At 36.2% G+C, this 21,394-nt stretch overlaps 2 protein-coding genes and 1 non-coding gene across 3 annotated transcripts in view; all 3 read right to left on the bottom strand.

Annotated features, from left to right (window-relative positions):
• The window catches only part of LOC128222299 (uncharacterized), a 46,225-nt gene extending 44,208 nt beyond the window's left edge, over nt 1–2,017 (bottom strand). Inside the window, exons 1-2 of the mRNA XM_052931269.1 lie at nt 1,391–2,017; nt 993–1,081 (exon numbers count right to left, since the gene is read on the bottom strand). Of these exons, the coding sequence (XP_052787229.1) occupies nt 993–1,081; nt 1,391–1,457 (156 nt within the window). The 5' untranslated portion in view covers nt 1,458–2,017. The remainder of the gene's footprint in view (nt 1–992; nt 1,082–1,390) is intronic.
• A 5,714-nt stretch (nt 2,018–7,731) lies between these two features.
• On the bottom strand, nt 7,732–7,805 carry Trnat-agu (transfer RNA threonine (anticodon AGU)). Its single transcript has one exon. It is a non-coding gene; the product is annotated as a tRNA-Thr (tRNA).
• A 5,356-nt stretch (nt 7,806–13,161) lies between these two features.
• LOC128221155 (uncharacterized) lies at nt 13,162–20,872 on the bottom strand. Its single transcript, XM_052929613.1, has 6 exons — nt 20,751–20,872; nt 20,275–20,349; nt 19,899–20,024; nt 15,212–15,271; nt 14,868–14,978; nt 13,162–13,242 (listed from the first exon to the last, which is right to left on the bottom strand). Exons 1-6 carry the CDS (start codon nt 20,803–20,805, stop codon nt 13,238–13,240), a joined length of 432 nt encoding a protein of 143 aa, XP_052785573.1. The 5' UTR covers nt 20,806–20,872; the 3' UTR covers nt 13,162–13,237.
• Between the last annotated feature and the right edge of the window lie 522 nt (nt 20,873–21,394).

Genomic DNA, 21,394 nt, shown 5'->3' with positions numbered 1-21,394 from the left:
TTACAGAAGGTATGACATATAGTCTCACAGTTACAGAAGGTATGACATTTATCAGCACAGTTACAGAAGGTACGACATATAGCCTCGCAGTTACAGAAGGTATGACATATAGGCTCAATGTACAGTTACAGAAGGTATGACATATAGCATCACAGTAACAGAATGTATGACATATAGCCTCACAGTTACAGAAGGTTTGACACATAGCCTCACAGTTACAGAAGGTATAACATATAGACTCATATAGTACCAAAAGGTATGACATATAGCCTCACAGTTACAGAAGGTATGACATAAAGCCTTAAAGTTACAGAAGGTATGACACATATCCACACAGTTACAGAAGGTATGGCATATAGCATCACAGTTACATAAGTTATGCATACAGCCTCACAATTACAGAAGGTATGACATATAGACTTACAATTACAGAAGGTATAACATATAGCCGCCTCATATAGTACCAGAAAATATGAGATATTGCTTCTTTGTAACAGACTGTATGATAAATAGCCCCATATTTACAGAAGGCATCGACTCATTAGTTCCAGAAGGTATGACATATAGCCTCATAGTACCAGAAGGTATAACATACAGCCCCATAGTTACAGAAAGTATGACGTATAGCCTCAAAGTACCAGACTTTCAAGGTGATATTCAGTGCCCTTATGTAAGATATATCTGACATGACATTAAAGCCGACTGTTTTAACCATTCAACCCAATTCTGCGTTTTGGGATTCAAACGGTCATGCAATTGATTATATATTGAGTGTCATCGGGCAGGTACATTTTCAGCTTTCAGAATGAAAGTACAACAGGTATATTGCAACTGTAGCCCACGATATAATGGTATACTATGTTATACAATACATTACAATAAGTCATTATACTATCAAAACACGGTTTTGCAAAATTGGTCTGTGTTTCTATAAATGTAATACAAAGTTAGGCAACGCTCTAGCTTGGATGTTCCAAGAGCGGAGTTTCTACCTGATAGCCCCCACACGAGATCACGTGCGAACAGTCGGAGGGCAGAGGCAGTCGGCTACATGACATGCACACCGGGCCCGCAGATTCAACTGAAATAAATCCAATGGGAAAACATGTATAGCAAGGTACCTTTTGTTAAGTAGCAACCGTTCAAAATACAAACAAAGAATCAATCACCAATCCGACTCATAAAGCACTGTGTTAACGTGAATCATCGAATATTAAGCAAATATAGTTCTCAATGTCTATCATCATCTGAGATAAATGTACCACAAGTTGCGAAATGCAAAAAAACTAAATAAATGATCAACTACATTAATAAACTACCCCCCCTCCCCCAGCTATAAACCAAGAAGATAAACCATGTTTGTCTCAAAACAAGAGAGACGTGTTCTTACCTTGTTGCATGAGTAAAAAGATTGTGAGACACCGCAGTACCTCCTGTATGCTGCCTAGAACGTCCATGTTAAACACTTATATACATATAGTACTCACTCCAATACATTAACCTACTAACAGTTAAATATTGAGTTAAGGTCATTCTGTGTTCAATGATTAACGACTGGACACACATTTGCAGATGTATATATCTTTAGATAAGAAAGTGTTATGTAAGACCAACAGTTGAACAAGTACAGTGCACTACTGTTGTGAATGATAAGGAATTCTATTCATCCATCTATTTTTTTTTTATCGGAATTTGACTTTTCAAAAATAGTAAAAACAATCCGTTCCATGTACAATTATTTGAGCTATAAAATCACATTTAAATTATAAATTACATTTCAGTCTCGAACAAGAAAGACCATTGATGCAAAGCATCAAAGGGTGCCGTTAAATAGTGTATGCATTTGTTATATGTTGAAAAACAAGGAATGTCAAGGCCAACAAGCATATTATGGTGCATTGAACCGCATCTATGAAATTCTCAAAATATTTGTAGTATTCTGCTTGACAACATAGGCAGAAGCATTGAAATTGAAGAGTTTCAAGTTGAACATTTCATTAGGGGTGGGGTACATTAATGAACACGACATAATTAGGATGCTTGTGCACTGTACTTTTTGTCATTGCCACCTACCCATATACCAAGTTTTATTTCAATACCATAAGTAGTTTTAAAGTAATCCTCTGGTCAAGAAAAAGCGACAAAGGGCAATAATTATGTAATTAGCTTAAAACAGCTATAGTCATTGTGCACTGCACTTCCTCTCGTTGTGCTAAATACCATTGAATGATATTTAATGAAATTCCAAAAAAGTAGTTTTCTAGTTATGCTCCGGACAGAAAAAGATACAAAGGGAATAACTCTTGCAATTCGCTGAAATAGAGTTATTATTCATGTATACTGCAGTTCTAATCATATAGGGGGAGGGGGCAACGTCACCATGCTGGAATGACAACTTGTAGGGAAGAATAAGTTACCTCATTCATCATGAAGAAGTGATATGAAATAAAAATTTAACAATTTTTGTAGTACTTAAATAAACATTATCATCTCCTCTGAAAGTTGCAAACATAAATAGAACATAATTATTGAACTGTTATACAAAAAGTGAACATTGTTTACTAGATGAAATGCATTTATAACATAACATGCCTTGTTTTTAGCTGTTTAATAATACTAAAATGTGATGTAAAATTGCATAAAAATCTGGTCAATGGAGTTATAATGTTAACTTCTTCATTTACATAGTAAAGGAGAGTTGAAAATGGATGTTTTTAGTTGATATTAACACAAAAACAGCATGTGTCTTATTGGACAATGGCAATTTTTTCAAATATGATAAAAATAACGCATTCAAACTGAATATGTATCAGCCTATGTATGAAAGAAATAATACTGTTTCTATTTTTCACAAAGGTTTTGAAATTCAATAATGCACATATAAGCATAAATAGGCCAAATATGCAAAAAATAATAGTAAACAATGTGTGAAAGTGATACTGAACACTTAAAATAATTTCTTTGTGCATTAAATGAATATATACCAGAAAAGCAATACTAAATCAAGTCCAAAATGTATAATAACATGAATAACACCCCTTTATGAATATCTTCATAACAAATCACAGTACATGTAAACAATAATCATTTATATCATAAGTATCAAATGTGTGTTTTCATTTGCATTAAATTACATTGTAATATATACCAGAAAAGCAATTATATTTTTTTTTAAATGTATAAGAAACTGAAGACAATAAAGAATAACACCCATTTATGAATATCTCCAAAACAAATCAGAGGTCACCTAAACAATAATCATTCATATAAATCTCTCTTTTTAATTTGACGTATGTTAAGATTTCACTGAAATATCCAATACTTGTCAATTCACATATATATATATATACGGTAAATGAATTTATCTTATATATCCGATGTGTATTAATATGTATTTTGCTCTCTGTTAACATTGTCTTCCTTTGTTGTTTTTGTTTATCCACGTGTTTTGTTTAAATACCAGGAAGTAAACAATATCATGTGACCAAAAGAAAAAATAATCAAACGAAGCATTAGGTCAACATCCACTATTATTTATTTTTGTGATATTTTCACTAGTAACTTAGTTATTACACATCTGTTAGGCAATTAAACAGTCAAATAACCATTTTATAAATGCAATGTACATGTATGTGTCTGTCCGTCGTTGTGTTATTTGCATAGTATTTTGTTGAAATGTTTGATCAGGGGTCATATTGACCTATTTCAAACACATCGTTTGTATATACTTTTTCGATGAATAAACGTTCTTCTTCTTCTTCTATAATTAGTATCAAATGTGTCTAGTTTTTGTGTGTCTGTTTATTATCTTTAAATGAGCATCTTTAAAATGAAACTCTTATTTGAAATCATACATATAATTGTATTTATAACACACATCAAATTGAATGATAAAACAATAACTACTTACTTAATAATGCATTTACTGAAATATTGTTTACTGATAACAAGCTTGTGACCCTGTTTATAACAGCAGAAAGCATGACAAATATTAAATGATTTGTGATTGCTAAAAGATTTACTGTTGTCTACTATACCCCTGCGAGGAATTCTAGAATTATTCTAGAACAGATTCTAGAAGATAGTTCTAGAATAGTAAATGAACTCTAAATGGCAGTTCTAGAACCTAATGTTCAAGAACTTTCTCTAAAACCCCTGCGAGATAGTCCAGAAAAAGTCAAGAACCGTTCTAGAACTAGTTCTTGAACTAGTTCATGAACAACAAATGGCCTAAAGAACTAAGTTCTAGAACTTCTAGTTCTGGAACTATTCTAGAACAAGTTCTTGAACATTTGACAAATGTTCAAGAACTCTAGTTCTAGAACAACAAATGACCAGTTCCAGAACAGTTCAAGAAATAGTAGGTCTTGAGGCCATTTGTTGTTCAAAAACTAGTTCTAGAACTAGTTCTTGAACATTTGTCCTCAAGCACTCCAAGTTCTACAACTGTTCTGGAACTGTTCTATTAGTTCTTGAAGAACTCCCAAGTTCTAGAACAGTTCCAGAACAACAAATTGCCTGAATTACCCCAGTAAAAATGTCAGTGGAATACCAGCGGTATGCTGGTGGTATACCAATGGTATTTCAGTGGTATACCAGCGGTAAACTTTTAGTGGAATACCACTAGAATATGTGACATTCATTAGAAACAATATCCATATTACATGTTACAACATATTTACTTCCAGACTTAATCAACAGCATTACAGAACAAAATCTTAAAGAACAAACACATTTGATATTAAAAAAACTAAGTAATGCAATTGAACACATATTAATTTATAAAACTAAAATAATTAAATTTTAATAATGGTTTAAGAAGTTATAATGAAACAAGACCAATCATTTGAAAATATGACAGTTCTACGGTTTTGTCAGGAAGTCGTCCATTTATAACACTTCTACTTTTTATAACACAAAAGTGTTGTGAGTATATACACATTGCAAAATGATGTAATCACTGTAGATGATGATGGTTCTTCTTTAGGGTTGATGTGTAAGTTTGTAATTTAAATAATCACAGCAACTTGCAAGAAATTATTTAGCATCTAGTTAGTGTAAACAAGTCCTTCACTATACAGGAACGGTTTTTACTTCGGCATTAGTTAAAATAGAGTAACTCTTATTTTTGAACAGTTTCCAAAATTGCATCTGTATCAATGTCGATGCCCACAGCAACTAACATGGAGTTGGTAGATGATTTGATTCTATACTGTGCACAGTGCAGTAATATGTATCGCCCATGTACTCTTTTTATGCCCCCACAAAGTGGCGGCATATAGGGTTGCCCTTGTCCGTACGTCTGTCTGTCTGTCTGTCTGTCTGTACGTACGTACGTCCCGAAGATTGTTTCCGATCTAATTCTTGAAAACCGTTTGTCCAATCCTCACCAAACTTTAAACACATGTTTGTGACCATAATATCTTGATCAAGTTCGATAGTCATGGAAATCGCTTTAGTCATTTAGGAGTTACGGCCCTTTTTTGCCAAAAATACTTCAACAATATATGTTTCCAATCTAATTCTTGAAAAGTATGTGTCCAATCCTCACCAAACTTTACATACATGATTGTGACCATAATATCTTGATCAAGTTCGATAGCCATGGAAATCGCTTTTGTCATTTAGGAGTTACGGCCCTTTATTTGCAAAAAAAGACTTGAAAAATACGTCCCGAAGATTGTTTCCGATCTAATTCTTGAAAACTGTTTGTCCAATCCTCACCAAACTTTTAACACATGTTTGTGACCATAATATCTTGATCAAGTTCGATAGCCATGGAAATCGCTTTAATCATTTAGGAGTTAGGGCCCTCAGATTATCCTGAATAATCATTATGGCTTATTTTCTGTGACAAAAAATCGAAGTGGGGGCATCCGTGTCCTATGGACACATTTTTCTTTCTCAAATGGCAGTTGTCTTCCTCTTTTTTAAGTCCGTTTTCCCTGAAAAATATATGACATTGAATTTAGATTTTAATAATAAGAAGCAAGTTTAAAATAAAGTCTTCTTTATTTAGATAAGGCCAATTGTAAATTATTTGAATTCAAGATTATAGAATTGATGAGATTTTAAGTTGTTCACATTGGAGTTTTACTTTGCAGTTGAAACAAAATTCACTAGTATTAATTGTAGGTACAAGGCGATTTACATAAGCCTCAAAGTAAAAGTAAACTATTTGCAATCTACTGTCAAGTCATATGACAGTTAACAGGCATTGTTCTCGTAGTAGAATGGCTATGTTTGAGAGAAATGGGTCCTCCCAGAAAAAAACATAAATGTACGACTTTGTATTTACAGCTACACTTACTTCGGTCAAATATATATTTGGTTCCATTAAAATCCACTATGACGCTTTCATGACAAGAAAAAACTTCATAAATTTAAAATTATCTTAACTCAAATCCTTACCAATAACTCAAGTGTCATAAACAAGTGAACACCTGCAGAAATTGTACAGGACATGTTGGTGGGTTGGGGGTCTGTAACGGTGTCCAAGTGATCAGGGGTCAGGCGTACGGAAACGGGGAAAATTAACATCCTCACTTGAACGGAGTAACAAAATAACTGGTTGTGTATTACTTGTCTCCATTGAGTCTAAAATGGACAATTATTTCAGTGAATATCATAAACTATTATGAGTAAAACATGGTTTCTTTACCCAATCACCCAAGAACATTAAATGAATGCAGTCACAAATCATAAAGTCTAAACTGTCACATATTTTCGCGACTTCTTTAAATTGTCTCTTTTCCGATCAAATGAAAGTATTACACAAGTAAAACCATTTCAAAGCGATGAAACGAAATTGCAATAAGTGCTAATGATTTTTTTTTAAATATTTAATTATAAGAATTTAAATTAATTAAAAGAAAATTCAAACTGACGATTGTCATTCTCTTTCCAGAAATTACAGTCACTTGATATTGTCATTGAATAATTTTGTACATTAAGTAAGGTGTCAAAACCAATTTAGTTCAACAATAGTCTACAAGTGATAGGTTAAAACTCACCAGTTTGCCATCGTGGTCAAATAAACGACAAAAAATTGAAAGCTTCATCCATTATCGTCTGCAGAAGTGTACTTCCGGTTCAATTCAAAATGGCGGCTTATTGTTGTTATTCAGTTGTTTGTACACATTTTGTCAGTGATTAAGACAACTAATGGACTTTGAATTGCTCTAGAGGATAGAAATCACATAGATTAATGATCTTACCAGCTGTCAGCCATTGTGTTACATTTTCACGCTGTCTAATAGCGGAGATTAAAAACTACTGTTTGGTATATCGACGTCATGGCAAACCAAAGACTCCAGACATTTGCTTAAACAAAACGTAAGTCCATTGTGAAGTTTAAAAGTCATATAAACGACTATGAATGCCCATCAATTATATATGTACAGCATGGTCACTAAAACAGAAGTTGTATGAGAAAACTATTTCTTAACCAATTCAAAAAATATTTTAGAACCAGTTGTTTGCGTTCATGAAATAATCTTCTGTAAACGAAGTTGATAAACAAGAAAGGTAAAAACATCCCCTCTCAATCCCTGGTGGGGGGCGTGGTTACAATTGTCTGACTGGTACATTAACAACTAGAAAAGCTATGTTTAAATGTAATCTTAGAACCTTAAAATGCATATTTCCCACAAGCTTCAAATGGGCCAGCCGCCCTTTGCCTACTAACAGAGTACATCCCTAAGACCTAAAGTAAACCTGGGAGGAAAAGTGCGCCCGGTGTGGGGCTCGAACCCACGACCGCCGGAACACTAGCACGGCGCTCTAACCAACTGAGCTAACCGGGCGGCTGATTCTATAACCCACACACACTACACTCGTTCCCCCATTAACCTTTAAGGCCGACGGACGCACTCCTGCCGTTTGCCGCTGCCACCAGTAAGGTAAACCTGGGAGGAAAAGTGCACCCGGTGTGGGGCTCGAACCCACGACCGCCGGAACACTAGCACGGCGCTTTAACCAACTGAGCTAACCGGGCAGCTGGTTCTAACCCACATACACTACAGACCAAAGGGCCTGTCCCCCATCGACCCCACAGAATAGCATGTATGAATAATGTAACCAGAATCCAAACTAACCCTAATATATCTTATTTTACATTTAGCGCAACCTGACTTAATTTCATTTATTATTTTAATATTAATCCAGTCCACTGGGTGACTGGCTCTGCTTGGGTTTCAGGACTTCCTTCTAGCTTAGACAGTCTCTCTTCTAGATTGCGGTATAATTAATGTGCCTCAGAGATCTATAGTCATCTTCTAACCTGTTCAGTCTCTTGCTTAAAAAAAGGAAATACAAAATTACTTAACTGTTAACGTTACAAAATAAATAATTTGTTTTTTCTTTGAGTTACAGTTCTTGAAGAAGATCGAATAACTTTTTAGTTCTAGAACTGATGTTCTAGAACATGAAAGGTTCTTGAACAAGATTGAAGAACTTTGGGTTCTTGAACCCGAGTTCTAGAACCATTTATGTAGTAGAACGCCAGTTCAAGAACTAAAAACAGTAGTTCTAGAACCTTAAGAACTGTTCTTAAGGTTCTAGAACAGTTCTTGGACGTTCAAGAACTTGATGCTAGTTCTAGAACTTTCTCGCAGGGGAAAGTATAACAAGGCAGAAATACCATGTTTTATGTTTATTCTTATTAGCAAATTGAACTCAAGATCCTTCATTAGAAACATTGTTGTTGACATCTATCAACCCATTTAAAAAAAAATCAAAACAATAATACAATAATATTAATTGTGATAAGTCTTATTTGGGAGTAAGAGTGCATCTTTAAAAATAGTGTGTGTTTTTTTTCACTTAAATATGTAACAATTCAATTTGACAAATGAGACAAAAGTTAGGAAATAGAAGTAGTAATTGTACATAATACAAAACAACAACAAAAATTGACAAAGCTCAATATAACAGGAAATCTATATGAAATCACAAATCCTTAAAGGACATAATTATTTAAACTGAATTAAGGTATAAGTAATACACACTTTTATAAAGCTTTTACGGACAACATAGTTGTTATCATGGTACACTATGGGACTTTTATCCAAATTTTGAAGATTTTTTACCGTGAATTAAAAATATTTCGTCTATATTTGATTTTTTTCCCCATTATCAGAGATTATGAAATAAACACAACAGTTTCTGGTAAAATAAACTTCAGTTAACAGAAAAATTAATTTCAACCGAACATATTATTAATACACATGGAAAAAAAACATTTTGATTGATCTTGTGAGTCCTCGGAACAGAGCAGTATTTCGATGTTTGAAAATATATAGCAGTTTTATAAATTCATAACAAATAGTTAATAATAAGACAACCTGCTGAAATCATTTTAAATATTTTTTATGATGTCTAATGAACAATTTAAAAGACAATTTATGATAGTTTACCGTTCAGTTTTGAAGAAAATATACATAATGTCATGTAACTATACATTTTTATAACTAATAAAATGCTTAAAAATCAACCTTTTTCTTGTAAAAATTGATATTAAAAGCTTAATTGGACTTATTCTTAAAATGTAATCATTCAAATAAATGAATTTTACTTATGATACTAACTCAGAATTCAGATTTAAAAACAATGAATGTACTTTTAAATTAAAATATGAAAAGAAACAAGAACACTAAGTAGGCGGTAATGCCCCTCCAAAAATGTCAGAGTGAAAGTTCCCAACTAATGTCTTTTTATTATCATAACATGTAAACAGTCTCTGTTGGTAATCGATGTCTATTTGTTTTATTTAGTCAATGGTATTCTAACATTTATAATTTTTCACAATAATTCTTCACTCTTCAACATTTGAAGTTTGGTTTGTTCCCATGCGTTTATACTTGTAGTATGTGCACAGATGATAATTACTCAATGCCGAGTCAATGCTGATTTGGTTTTCATGCCCCTTCAGGTTCTTTACCCATCTAGAATGTTTAGTGCTGTAAAAGAAAAAAAAGTACTTTCTAACTAATTAGTATAGATAATAATACTGCCATACATATACAAAATAAAATATAAGCAGTTTAATATTTCTCAACATTATTTAAAAACAACAACAACAAGCTGATACATACATGTATATAATATAAAGAAAATTACTAAAGTTATCAATAAAATTCATCATCATCATCACCATCACCACCATCACCACCACCACCACCATCACCACCACTGGATTATAGAATACAGTGAGTTTATAAAACAACAAACACCAACTCAAATATGTTTTATATGAAATACTCACATCATCTCTATCAGATGTGACTGCCTTGTGGATATACATGGATGTCAAATCTGTCTCAATCATCCAACAAAGTATTTAACGCAGGCTGGAATTCTTCAGATAATAGTAATATTCAGTCCTTTTCCTGCCTGAAAGAAATTGGACGTCTGATTATCAACCAACAGAAACTACAACCATAAAATACAAATGCACATGTATTAATTATACATTCTGCACTAATATCCGTTTTAGCCAAGAGTAAGGGTTGGTAGGCACAAATGTGTAGTTGTTGTGCTTATGGTTGATAATGATTCACAACAGTATGGCGTTCAACGAGATCTACACCAAGCAAATGAATGTCGCTTGTGTCCAAGCTGTCGTGGCTACCAGCCCGAAACCATGTACATCTTTTAATACAGGTTTATTTTGAAATACGCAGTTTGTAAACAAATAATGGGTATTTTTAAGTCTAATATTTTTCTAAGATAAAACAATCAACTAAAAGATTACATACTCATATCATATACATAAATGATGTACATAAATACATTTAAAAATATGTAACATGTACAGTATGCACCAGTCAATTGTAACCACGGCCCCCCAGGTCTGGGGATATGCCGGGGTAGCCGGGGATATGGGTTGTGTTTTTACCTTTCAGGTGGCCTCGCAGTGCCGGGTGAATGCGGTGGTTTTGTCTTTGAGCAAAATATAGCAGGGAATATGCCTTACTTAGGTTCCCTGGGGTACGGGGGCGAGGATTTGACCATCAGTTCGTCCCCGCAGGACGAGGATTTTACCCGGGGTTGGCTGCTATTCCTCGGACCTGGGGGTGGGGGGGGGCGTGGTTACAATTGACTGGTGCATTATAAGTAGATGTAAAGTATGTAACATGTATATTTATAGTACTGTCTTAACATTTAGCAAATAAAAATGATTAAAGAATTCCAAAGATAAATTAAAAAAACAAAAAAAATTGAACACATAAACGTACACAACTACTCAAGGATACTTACATGAATAGCCATTTGATACGAATATCCCAGTTCCATGCTGATTGTTGACATTAGTTTTTTTCGACAGAAAATCTTCTCTTATGCGTCTAATTCACTTATAATCCATGTTTTACTGTAATGACTCAAATTGTTAGATGTATCGTAATCAACTGTCAGTGTGCACTTTAAGTGTTTACTTATTTTAAACGTGTATTCATGAGAAAACTTCACCGAGTTTCCAACTAATAATCGACGATGTAGAAATTCCATTATTGACCTATAAATAGCGGGGAAATACCTTCTGGTTCTAAAAATAGCAACATCCGGATATGTGTAGTCTTCTGAAAATAAAACAACTCGGGGGCAATCGTAATAAAATTTTACTAATGTCAACTTCAACACATTAACAAATAAAGTTAGGTGAACATTTAATTCCAATATCGATTAAATTAAAGAAAACAGCTTACCTCATGGTTTATTAATGCAGTAAGCGTAGCAAAACAACATAAAACATAATTATTCCCATTCACATAATTACCGGTCCACACATTTTACATTTCATTCGGAACTCCTCCGAATGTTTACATTTCCGGCACATGATATTACAGGTAACCAATCGGAAAACGTAAACGAATCGGGAACAGTTTTTAAACTTATTTGTCGTTCTTCCGATATAATGTTTTGAAGACAAATTGAAGCCAATCTATTCAACCATAAATAGCATTTTAACAACCATGCAATCGCCATCCATGTGCATGTTTTAATCATAACAAAATAACAGTAAAACCCAACTGTCAATCAACTTAAAACCCGCTCCTACCACTCACTAAAATAAATTCCCATTCCATAATAGGCGCGCACTTCAGTGTGGCGCCAATAAATAGTATTTATGACTTAACATGCATGGCGTTATGACTTCGTCCCCCGCCTGCAGGGAACATGATATATTATAAATCTATGAGCGTTTTTTGTTGATTCCAAAATAGTTTCAGTTTTGATTTCAAGAGTTTCGGCGGTTGGGAAACCTGTTTCGAAACAAATGAAAAGTTTTATGTACATTTTCAACAACATGGCGGAGACGGACGTGTGGCTGTTTTAACAAAAGGTGCTTAAACACATGTGTTGGATTACTATCCGCCATTTTGTTTTATTTTCAAAGTGAACTAGGTTTTCGGATGGAACGAACCGACGAAATTGGCCCGGGGTGTTCGATAACTTCGTCCGTTTATCGCAAATCAAACAATAAAACGGGTCTTAACTTCATTTAAAACGGTTACAACAATATAATTCGTGAAACCGAAGAACGTCCTATACAGTTCATAAATTCAAAAGTACCAATCAGATTTCTAGTGCTGTGTATTTCGTAAATGAGGCTGCGTGTCTGAATGGATTCATTTTCACATGGGATAGGGTTGGTGTTTGCACTAGGGTTATTGTTTGTGTTGAAATTGCGGTTAGGGTCTTTGCACTTATGTAAGGATGATTGACGTACGGTTAGGGTTAGTGTTTGCACTAGGATTAGTGTTTCTGATGAGGCCCCCCAAGCAAAAACGTACATGCCACATGTATATAAAAAGAAGAACAAAATGCAAAAATATTGTTTATACGAATACCTCAGACATCCCAAAATATAGTCTATGCCATGTAGATAGATCAGGGGTCATATTGGTTTTGCTATGTCAGATGTAGCCCTCATATTTTACAGGATGCTAGAACATATTGTGTAAATGTACAATTTTGGGTCATTCTTCCAAGGTTAAGGTCACAGGGGGAAAAATATCAAATTCTTTAAACACTTTAGTACTCAATATTTTTTATAACCTTTCCACACTGATACCTCATATGTATGGTAGAAGTTCCATATTGATTTAAGGGGTCACTTGGTCAAAGGTCATATTCATTAATTAAATACAAATAAAATCAAAACAGCCAGAGAAATACGTTTATTATCAGAAAACTACAAACATTTGAGCGTCTTCAAGTCCTTCCTTGGGTTCCATTACACTGAAATTAAAACCATTATTATTATTATGATTATTATTATTATTATTATATAAATAGTCATATATTCACATTAAAAATATTCAAGCTGACTCAATATTGGGTCATACTAATAGTGAGCGTCTACCTAAGGGTTTTGCTGTGTATATATTATATATATGTATCAATGTCGAGGTGACCTTAAGATTATATCCAGCTGAAATCGGTTGCCGATCAATACATAAGATGTAACACCCAGGTATCTTAAAACTTCAAGTAGGTAGATCATGGCCATGATATGAACTCTATTGATTTTGAGGTCAGTGGGTCTAAGGTTAAGGTCGTTGTGAACTTCAGTTGAACATCGGTTTAAATTCAATATCTGAAGAACACTTCAGATCAGGGATCTCAGTTTTGGCAGTATGATTGGTCCCCGCCAGCAAATAAACCATATTAATTTTGAGGTCAGTGGAACAAAGGTCAAGTTGGTTGTAAACTTAAGCAGAAAATCGGTTTCCATGCAAGATCTGAAGAACGCTTTGGCCCAAGGAACTCAAACTTCGTAGACAGATTGGTCATTTGCTTTAGAGTTCAGTGGATCAAAGGTCAAGTTGGTTGTGAACGCAAGTTGAAAATACGCAGTTTGGCATCAATAATTAAAAAAACTAAGCCTAGAAACCTCGAATTGGTAGAGTTTCCTCAAACATGTCTACCACCCTAACTATTTTGAAGTCAGTTGGTAAAAAAACAAGGTCGTTCGTGGTGACCTTAAGCTAAAAATCCGAATTCAATAACTTAAGAATGCTTGTATCCAGGTACCTCAAACTTGTTATGCTAGAGAAATACATCGGCTTCCTTTAAGTCATGTGTTGATGCTTTGTATACTGTTTTTTCTGCTTCTTTTGATATGTAACGTGCTCTTGACATTTGGTACACATTTTTACGGTAGCTGATTTCTGGAGTCTCGTGTCGGCGGATTTTACGGGCGAAAAGGCAAAAGCACGAAACTAGAAAATCAGGCGATTAAAAATAAGGCGTTTCATCTCTTCCACCTTTTCGTCTCGACATGGGCGAATACACGACTGACTGAAAGGGAGAAGACGCCAAGTCGACGGCGAATACACGACATGCAGACTGAAGGAGAGAAGACACTAAGTCGAGGGCGAATACACGACAGACTGAAGGGGAGAAGACACCAAGTCGAGGGCGAATACACGACAGACTGAAGGAGAGAAGACGCCAAGTCGAGGGCGAATACAAGATAGACAGAAGGGGAGAAGACGCGAAGTCGAGAGCGAATACAAGATAGACAGAAGGGGAGATGACGCCAAGTCGAGAGCGAATACAAGATAGACAGAAGGGGAGATGACGCCAAGTCGAGGGCGAGTACAAGACAGACTGAAAGGGAGAAGACCCCAAGTCGAGGGCGAATACACGACCGACTTGAAGGGGAGAAGACACCAATTCGAGGGCGAAACACTATTTATGAATTTCCCGGCTTCCCCATTGCCGGTTGTATCAATTATATCATTGTATGTATAAAAACAAAACACGAACTTATTCACGAGTTCTGGCCGCAGTAATATTGCTTGACATATTATACAAATTTAATAACCATTATATAATCTATATGCATGCCTGTTACGTACCACAGCAGTTACACATCCTCGGACAGTAAGATCCCGCTTGTATCGGGTCACTGCAGATATAGTTCTTCACTGTCTCGATGCTGCAGGCACCATTGTCTTGGCACAGGCCGCCTGAAGTACGTGTCCACATAGAAGCTTTATTGATATATTTTCCAAAGGTTTGAAATTTATAGAAATGCTTTGTGTTGTTTTTAAAATGTCCGTAATTACTTTTGATCCTACGTTTGAAAAATAAGCTAATACCTTAGTATAGTTTTTTTTATATAAATGTAACGTTTACAGTTTAAATATGTTTCTTTTCGACATTTATGTGCCGGATCTGCTCTTGTATGTATCAAACTTACTGAAACTCCGACACATGGCTGATGTGGTGGCCGTGGTTGCTGTAATCGGCGTCGTCATTGCTGTGAAGTGCAATGAAACATTGGCGTTAGCTCTTCGGCTATTTAATTAGCGTAAAATTCAAATGCTATAGCCAAAATACAAACACGGCATTCAAATTAAAAATGATAAACGCCGATGCACTGTAGCAATGAAATAAATACAGGAAGAATCTGTTCAGCACAGTAAAAGCACTTCAATGTAAGATATTTAGACAAATCCGATCACCAATAATAGCGTCACACAAATGTTAACTTTTCATTGATGAAAATAACTTCTAAATAATTTAAAAAAATAAACATGAATGCAACCACATAAAGAATATAAAAAAACGAATGTGGGTACAAAACGTCATAAATGTTACGTCGGAAGGCAATTTTTTGCTTTAAAATAAAGACTTAAATCAAAGATAACTTTTCTTTTAGTACATTATTCTGCGTCTCAATTGAATACTTGCATGCTGAAGTAAGTAACTACACGATGATTTTGTCATCGATGTCTAAAAGTGGTGTAGACGAATCGCTCATTTCAAAATATGTGTCCGTAGTGAAAATGTTTAAACAACTGTATGTACAAATATTTATATAAAAGTAAAAACGGGCAAAAGGAAGTGCACCGTAGTTTCCGGCAAATGAGACATTTATGGACAGGGGTTTCAGGAACGATGTCATCTTCAGGACTTCCACGCACGACGCCACACTAAGAAAAGGTCTATCCTGTACCTTCGAGCTGTCTATGCACAAGTGGAACTGTTACAAACTGGATTAACCCTGTTCAACGGTTATTTCTTTACAAATTCTTCTTCTGTCAGATTAAGCATTTCAAAAGATCTAAGATGTAGTTAACTTAAGATTAAAAGTGTTGAGTATTAAGACTATCTCATTTCAATACATGTTCTATTCTGTTAGAATACGCGGCAAGAAGATACGAAAAATACGCAGGTGTTTGCATTATGAAAGATAAAATTATCATCATAACTGTCCATATTTAATTTTATTTTATGAATGGTATCTCTTATGCACCAGTCAATTGTAACCACGCCCCCCCCCCCAGGTCCGGGGTTATACCGGGGATAGCCGGGGGAAAGGGCAATGCTTTTACTTTCCAGGTGCCACCGCAGGGCCGGGTGACCGCGGTGGTTTTGTCATAGCGCCAAATTTAGCGGAGATTGGGTCTTATATAGAGTCTCTGAGTTTAATCATCAGTTCGTCCCCGCAGGGCGGGGATTATACCCGGGGTTAGCTGGACCGAAAGTCAAAGTCCCGGCTATTCCCCGGACCTGCGGGGGGGGGGGGGCGTGGTTACAATTGACTGGTGCATTAGTTGAGCAAGTCAAGTCAGATTCTATTGCAACAGAATAAAATACCTACCTGTTGTGTTTGAGCACACATACATGTATACGCTTATGTTAACATATTTCCAATTGCATTATGTTTTAAACCTAATACTGTGCTATTTTCAACAGTTGAAGTTAGATTTATGAATGACTCACTGTTATTTGTTGTTTGATTGATTAATAGTGAAAAAAACACATTTCAAAAGTCGCCATGTATCTTGCATTAGTAGTGTATTGACTGCTCTAGAGACGACACACGAGTATAGCTTGAACAACTCAACAGTCCGCCAGTTGCACCTAATAAATCTGATGCGTATGCCTTCGATTGATACAGATTCTGTAATGTCACCCAGCAAACTACGGTAAAAAGGTAATAACATTCATACCTACCTGTGGAGGAAAATGGACCCTAGAACATGGGTGTTAAAATTCTACATAATACACTGATTAGGCATTAAGGGCCTTACACGTTGCAAAAGTCGTTTGAAATGTTAAAAAAACAAAAACAATTTTCATCAACTCTCAAACGCCGAAATGTAAAAAGCATGGAAGCGAAATTGTGTTTAAAGGTCATAACGAAAACACCATCGACGGCCTTCTAAGCGGTTGTCAAACCTATTTTGGTAAACTTTATCATTATGTTCAGAACCCAGACTTCGATAAGAGCCATACGGTGGGTGTTGAAAATGAGCTGTTGAATTATGTCAAGTCAGACATCCATCACGAGAGAAGTGATCTTCTGCTTCAAACCACTGGCGACGTCGAAATGCATATGACATTTGGCAACGAATAGCCTCCATAATGACCATCCGTGAATTGCCAAGCAACAGTAGTGCCTCGTTATATAATGATCCGTAATGCTGCTGATGCTTACTTCGTGTTAAACGAAACTGTTTAATGTAATTATCAAACTGAAGTATTGCCTCAACAGTATAAACAAGGACTAACAATTACATTGTAGAAGGGTCAAGCCAAACCATACACTGAACCGTCGAGCTACAGAGCTATTTCTCTACTTCCTGTTATTTCAAATTTGTTTGATAAACTTATAATGACTCGCATAGAAAAAAGCAGCATTATGTAAAAAATAAACACTTTTCAGCATGGCTTCATGAAACAGAAAAACTGCAAAATCGCAGGAAGCACGTGATTACTGTTGCGAGGGCGGAAGTGCGCTCAATGTCTGCTACATGGACGCCTTTGACATGGTCTGGGTTGACGGGCTGCTGTAAAAGCTCCATTATCTCTGTATCCTCGGAAAACCTTTGCGTATTATCCAGGATTCATTTCGTGGTAGTTCCAGCCGTGTCATGCTCAATGGTTACCTATCAGCTCCCTTTTGTATACATCAAGGGACGCATCAAGGCATTATATGCGCTCCGTTCTACTACATTGTGTACGTGAATGATTTACTAAACGAACTTTAAACCTCCTCACATGGGCTACAATTGGAAACCTACAATTGAGCTCCCCAACACAAACTGACGATATAGCTCTGCTATCGATCTCCCACCGTGGCTTTAACGAGCTACTTAACATATGCCATAGATACGCAGACACGTATGGCGTTATCTATACAACTCGGCCAAGTGCGCGGCATCAGTCTTCCGACTGGCTGCGCCCCACAGCTTGCAACATACGGAAACACAACTATACCAGAGACGGATGTATATTAACACACGATAATCGTACAGTCCTAGAACGGAAAACACCCACATGACATTGGTGTTGAAAAGTGCAAAATTCGGGGTACGTCCTACCTATCACTAACAGGAAAGGTGTCGGGTCATACTTAGTAATGGTCCGAGTCCGACCACGGCGTTGAAGCTCTACAACTCTTACTTTGGAACGGACTCACGCGTGGAGAGATTCACCAACTTGGAAGTGGCCCATCACTTTTGCCTAAAGAGAGCAAAGAACCTTCCTCATCTTACAAGGTCAGATATGGTAACCGCTCTAGTAGGTGTCACCTCATTAGACAATCAGATACTCGCGGTATGTGTGCTACTATGTAGATCCTCAGCACAAAGCATCATGTTTGCTGATACACAAACACTTTCAGAACAAACATTGTGGCACACAAAAACTAGGCTTTATACCAGATATATCGCGAATATTTGATAAATGGTGTCGTTCACCTTACAAGTTGAGCATAGTCGAAGCGTCATTTCCAAAGAAATATATCTTGAAACGTGTCTGCAAGACAGCCATCTACAACCACTATTTAAGTGTATTCTTGGAATGCAAGACAGCCGTCTACAACCACTATTTATGTGTATGCGTGGAATGCAAGACAGCCGTCTACAACCACTATTTAAGTGTATGCGTGGAATGCAAGACAGCCGTCTACAACCACTATTTAAGTGTATGCGTGGAATGCAAGACGGCCGTCTACAACCACTATTAAAGTGTATGCGTGGAATGCAAGACAGCCGTCTACAACCACTATTAAAGTGTATGCGTGGAATGCAAGACAGCCGTCTACAACCACTATTAAAGTGTATGCGTGGAATGCAAGAATCGACACCAGTTCTGACTTTGATATGTTTAAACAAATTCATCCGCATTTGCGCCTATCAAGTGTGTGGTCCGTCGCGAGAGCTCTTTCCGAGAGTCTTCCCCCATATTAAGCTGCTAGCATGTCTGTGCTGTAAGAGTCCCCCAGATTGATTACCACAGATGCTACTGATCATGCAGACACGAGCTCGATCACCTGATGTTCGAATGTTGTTCATAGCAACAGTTATTCGCGTCTTATATAGCGATTAAATGTTTGAGCGGACCGATGTATGACTTACTTAATGCGACATCGAGGCAGTCATTCATTTTGTACTTGGCAAAATTGACGACGATTTGATCAAGGTACTCGATGATAGTTATGATGATGATGATGACGACGATGACGCTTAAAGGTGCTTCCAGTTATTCAATGACAATACAGTTCAACAAAATGATCAAATCCTAAAACAGCTGTGTGAAGTTAGCTAAACATACGACATTGGACATTGCAAGTTAATTGTGTTGGAACGACATTGGACATCCATAAATGAAAGTCGTGCTGGCACAACATTGGACATTCATAAATAAAAGTCGTGCACGACATTCATTTTTGAAAGTTCCAATGTTCAATGTTGTGTTTGTAAGCACTATAAAAACTTATAAACACAGATGTTAGCACTTTAACAATATAAAATTTACAGATGTAAACGGTTCATCAATCTAATAAACACATATACATGTAAGCAGTTTTTAATAAGCGCATGTGATGTGTTAGGCATTTGAGCATTGTCATATGTAAGGACATCGTGACTTACAGCAGCATCCACACAAGTTCGGGCACAGTTTCCCGCCCAGTTCCGGAAATGTTGTTCCATTACATACAAATTGCTCCATATACATTTTGCTGCAGCCCGGCTCGTCAAAGCATGTAGACGTTTTCTCTGGCACGATAATAGTCAATGTTAGTCTAACTCGTAACTGAGAAATACGGAAATCCATTTCACACATTTTGCAATAATTGTCATACTTTGATTTGCCTTTGCTAGTTTGGAGTCTACATTCTTAATAATTAAACATTGTTATGGTGCAGAGATGATATATACCAAACTATCGATGATTATATTCGTCGAGTTTATAACGCCTTTAAGATCGACCTTAGAAACGGGCGATACACGTTCAAATGAAACTCACCATACCCCGAGCAGACCTTCAGATGATTGACGTCCACAGCTGATGTCATGGACTGTGCACACACATTAGGTCTGACTGTGAACAAAAAAGGTATGTTTGTCTATTTCGGCATCCCGTGTCCCAATCTGCTGCCACTGTCATTGTTTGTCCTGGGGAGAGAGGGGCACACCAAAGGGAATTAGGCAAACTGCTATCTTTGTTGTCAAATGTCTCCACTGGTGCAAGGAATTTCGTCCAAATCGGTTGGACGTTATGTATTCCTTGCATGTTGGGAATCACCCTATATGCCCCCTCCACGACAGGACAACATTATACTGATACATCTCAACTGGGATAAAACTTTTCACTATTTTCAGAGATAAGATACATTTTTTAGTTTGGCATGTTTTGTCATTACAAATTGTGATTTTTTGACAATCAACACGTGATCATCCGTGACGGCAGGATGACTGCACAACTTGTCCTGTGTAACTTACTTGTTATTAGTACGAGCGCAACATCCAGCCAAGCAAAACACATATTTATCCTCATTCTGGAAAGCTGTACTACGTGCGATATGCAATTATCTCGGTCGTAAGGGACTTAGTACACATTTATGTCTACTCGCTAGCCCCGATAAGAAAGTCTTTCTGTCTTAGGAAACGTAATATACCTTGTTGGCCTGATAATACATGGTAAGCACCTATATCGTACTCACTACAGATAACGGGGATATTCTTTAGCATTTGGAAGTAGATGATGGATGATGATGTTGATGATGATGATGATGATGATGATGATGATGATGGTTTATAATGATGCTGATGATGATAATGATGATGATGATGATGATGATGATGATGATGATGATGATGATGATGATGATGATCGGTGACGGTGATGATGATGACGGTGCTGGTGATGATGGCTGCTGCTGCTGATGATGACGGTGACAGTGATGATGATGATGCTACATATATCACTATTGCCGGATGTTTGTGCTGTTTTATCATTATTCGTTTCCAATACATCTTCCAGACGAGCCACATATAAATATACTATATAGCTTTCTGAGCTTATATTTTAGTCTGTTATCAATATATACACACAGGAGCTGAGTAATGAACCAAGGACACTTGTT

This window comes from Mya arenaria, chromosome 16 (assembly GCF_026914265.1).
Source record: "Mya arenaria isolate MELC-2E11 chromosome 16, ASM2691426v1".
In the NCBI taxonomy this organism is placed as follows: Eukaryota; Metazoa; Mollusca; class Bivalvia; order Myida; family Myidae; genus Mya; species Mya arenaria.
This window is presented reverse-complemented; position numbering and strand designations above follow the sequence as displayed.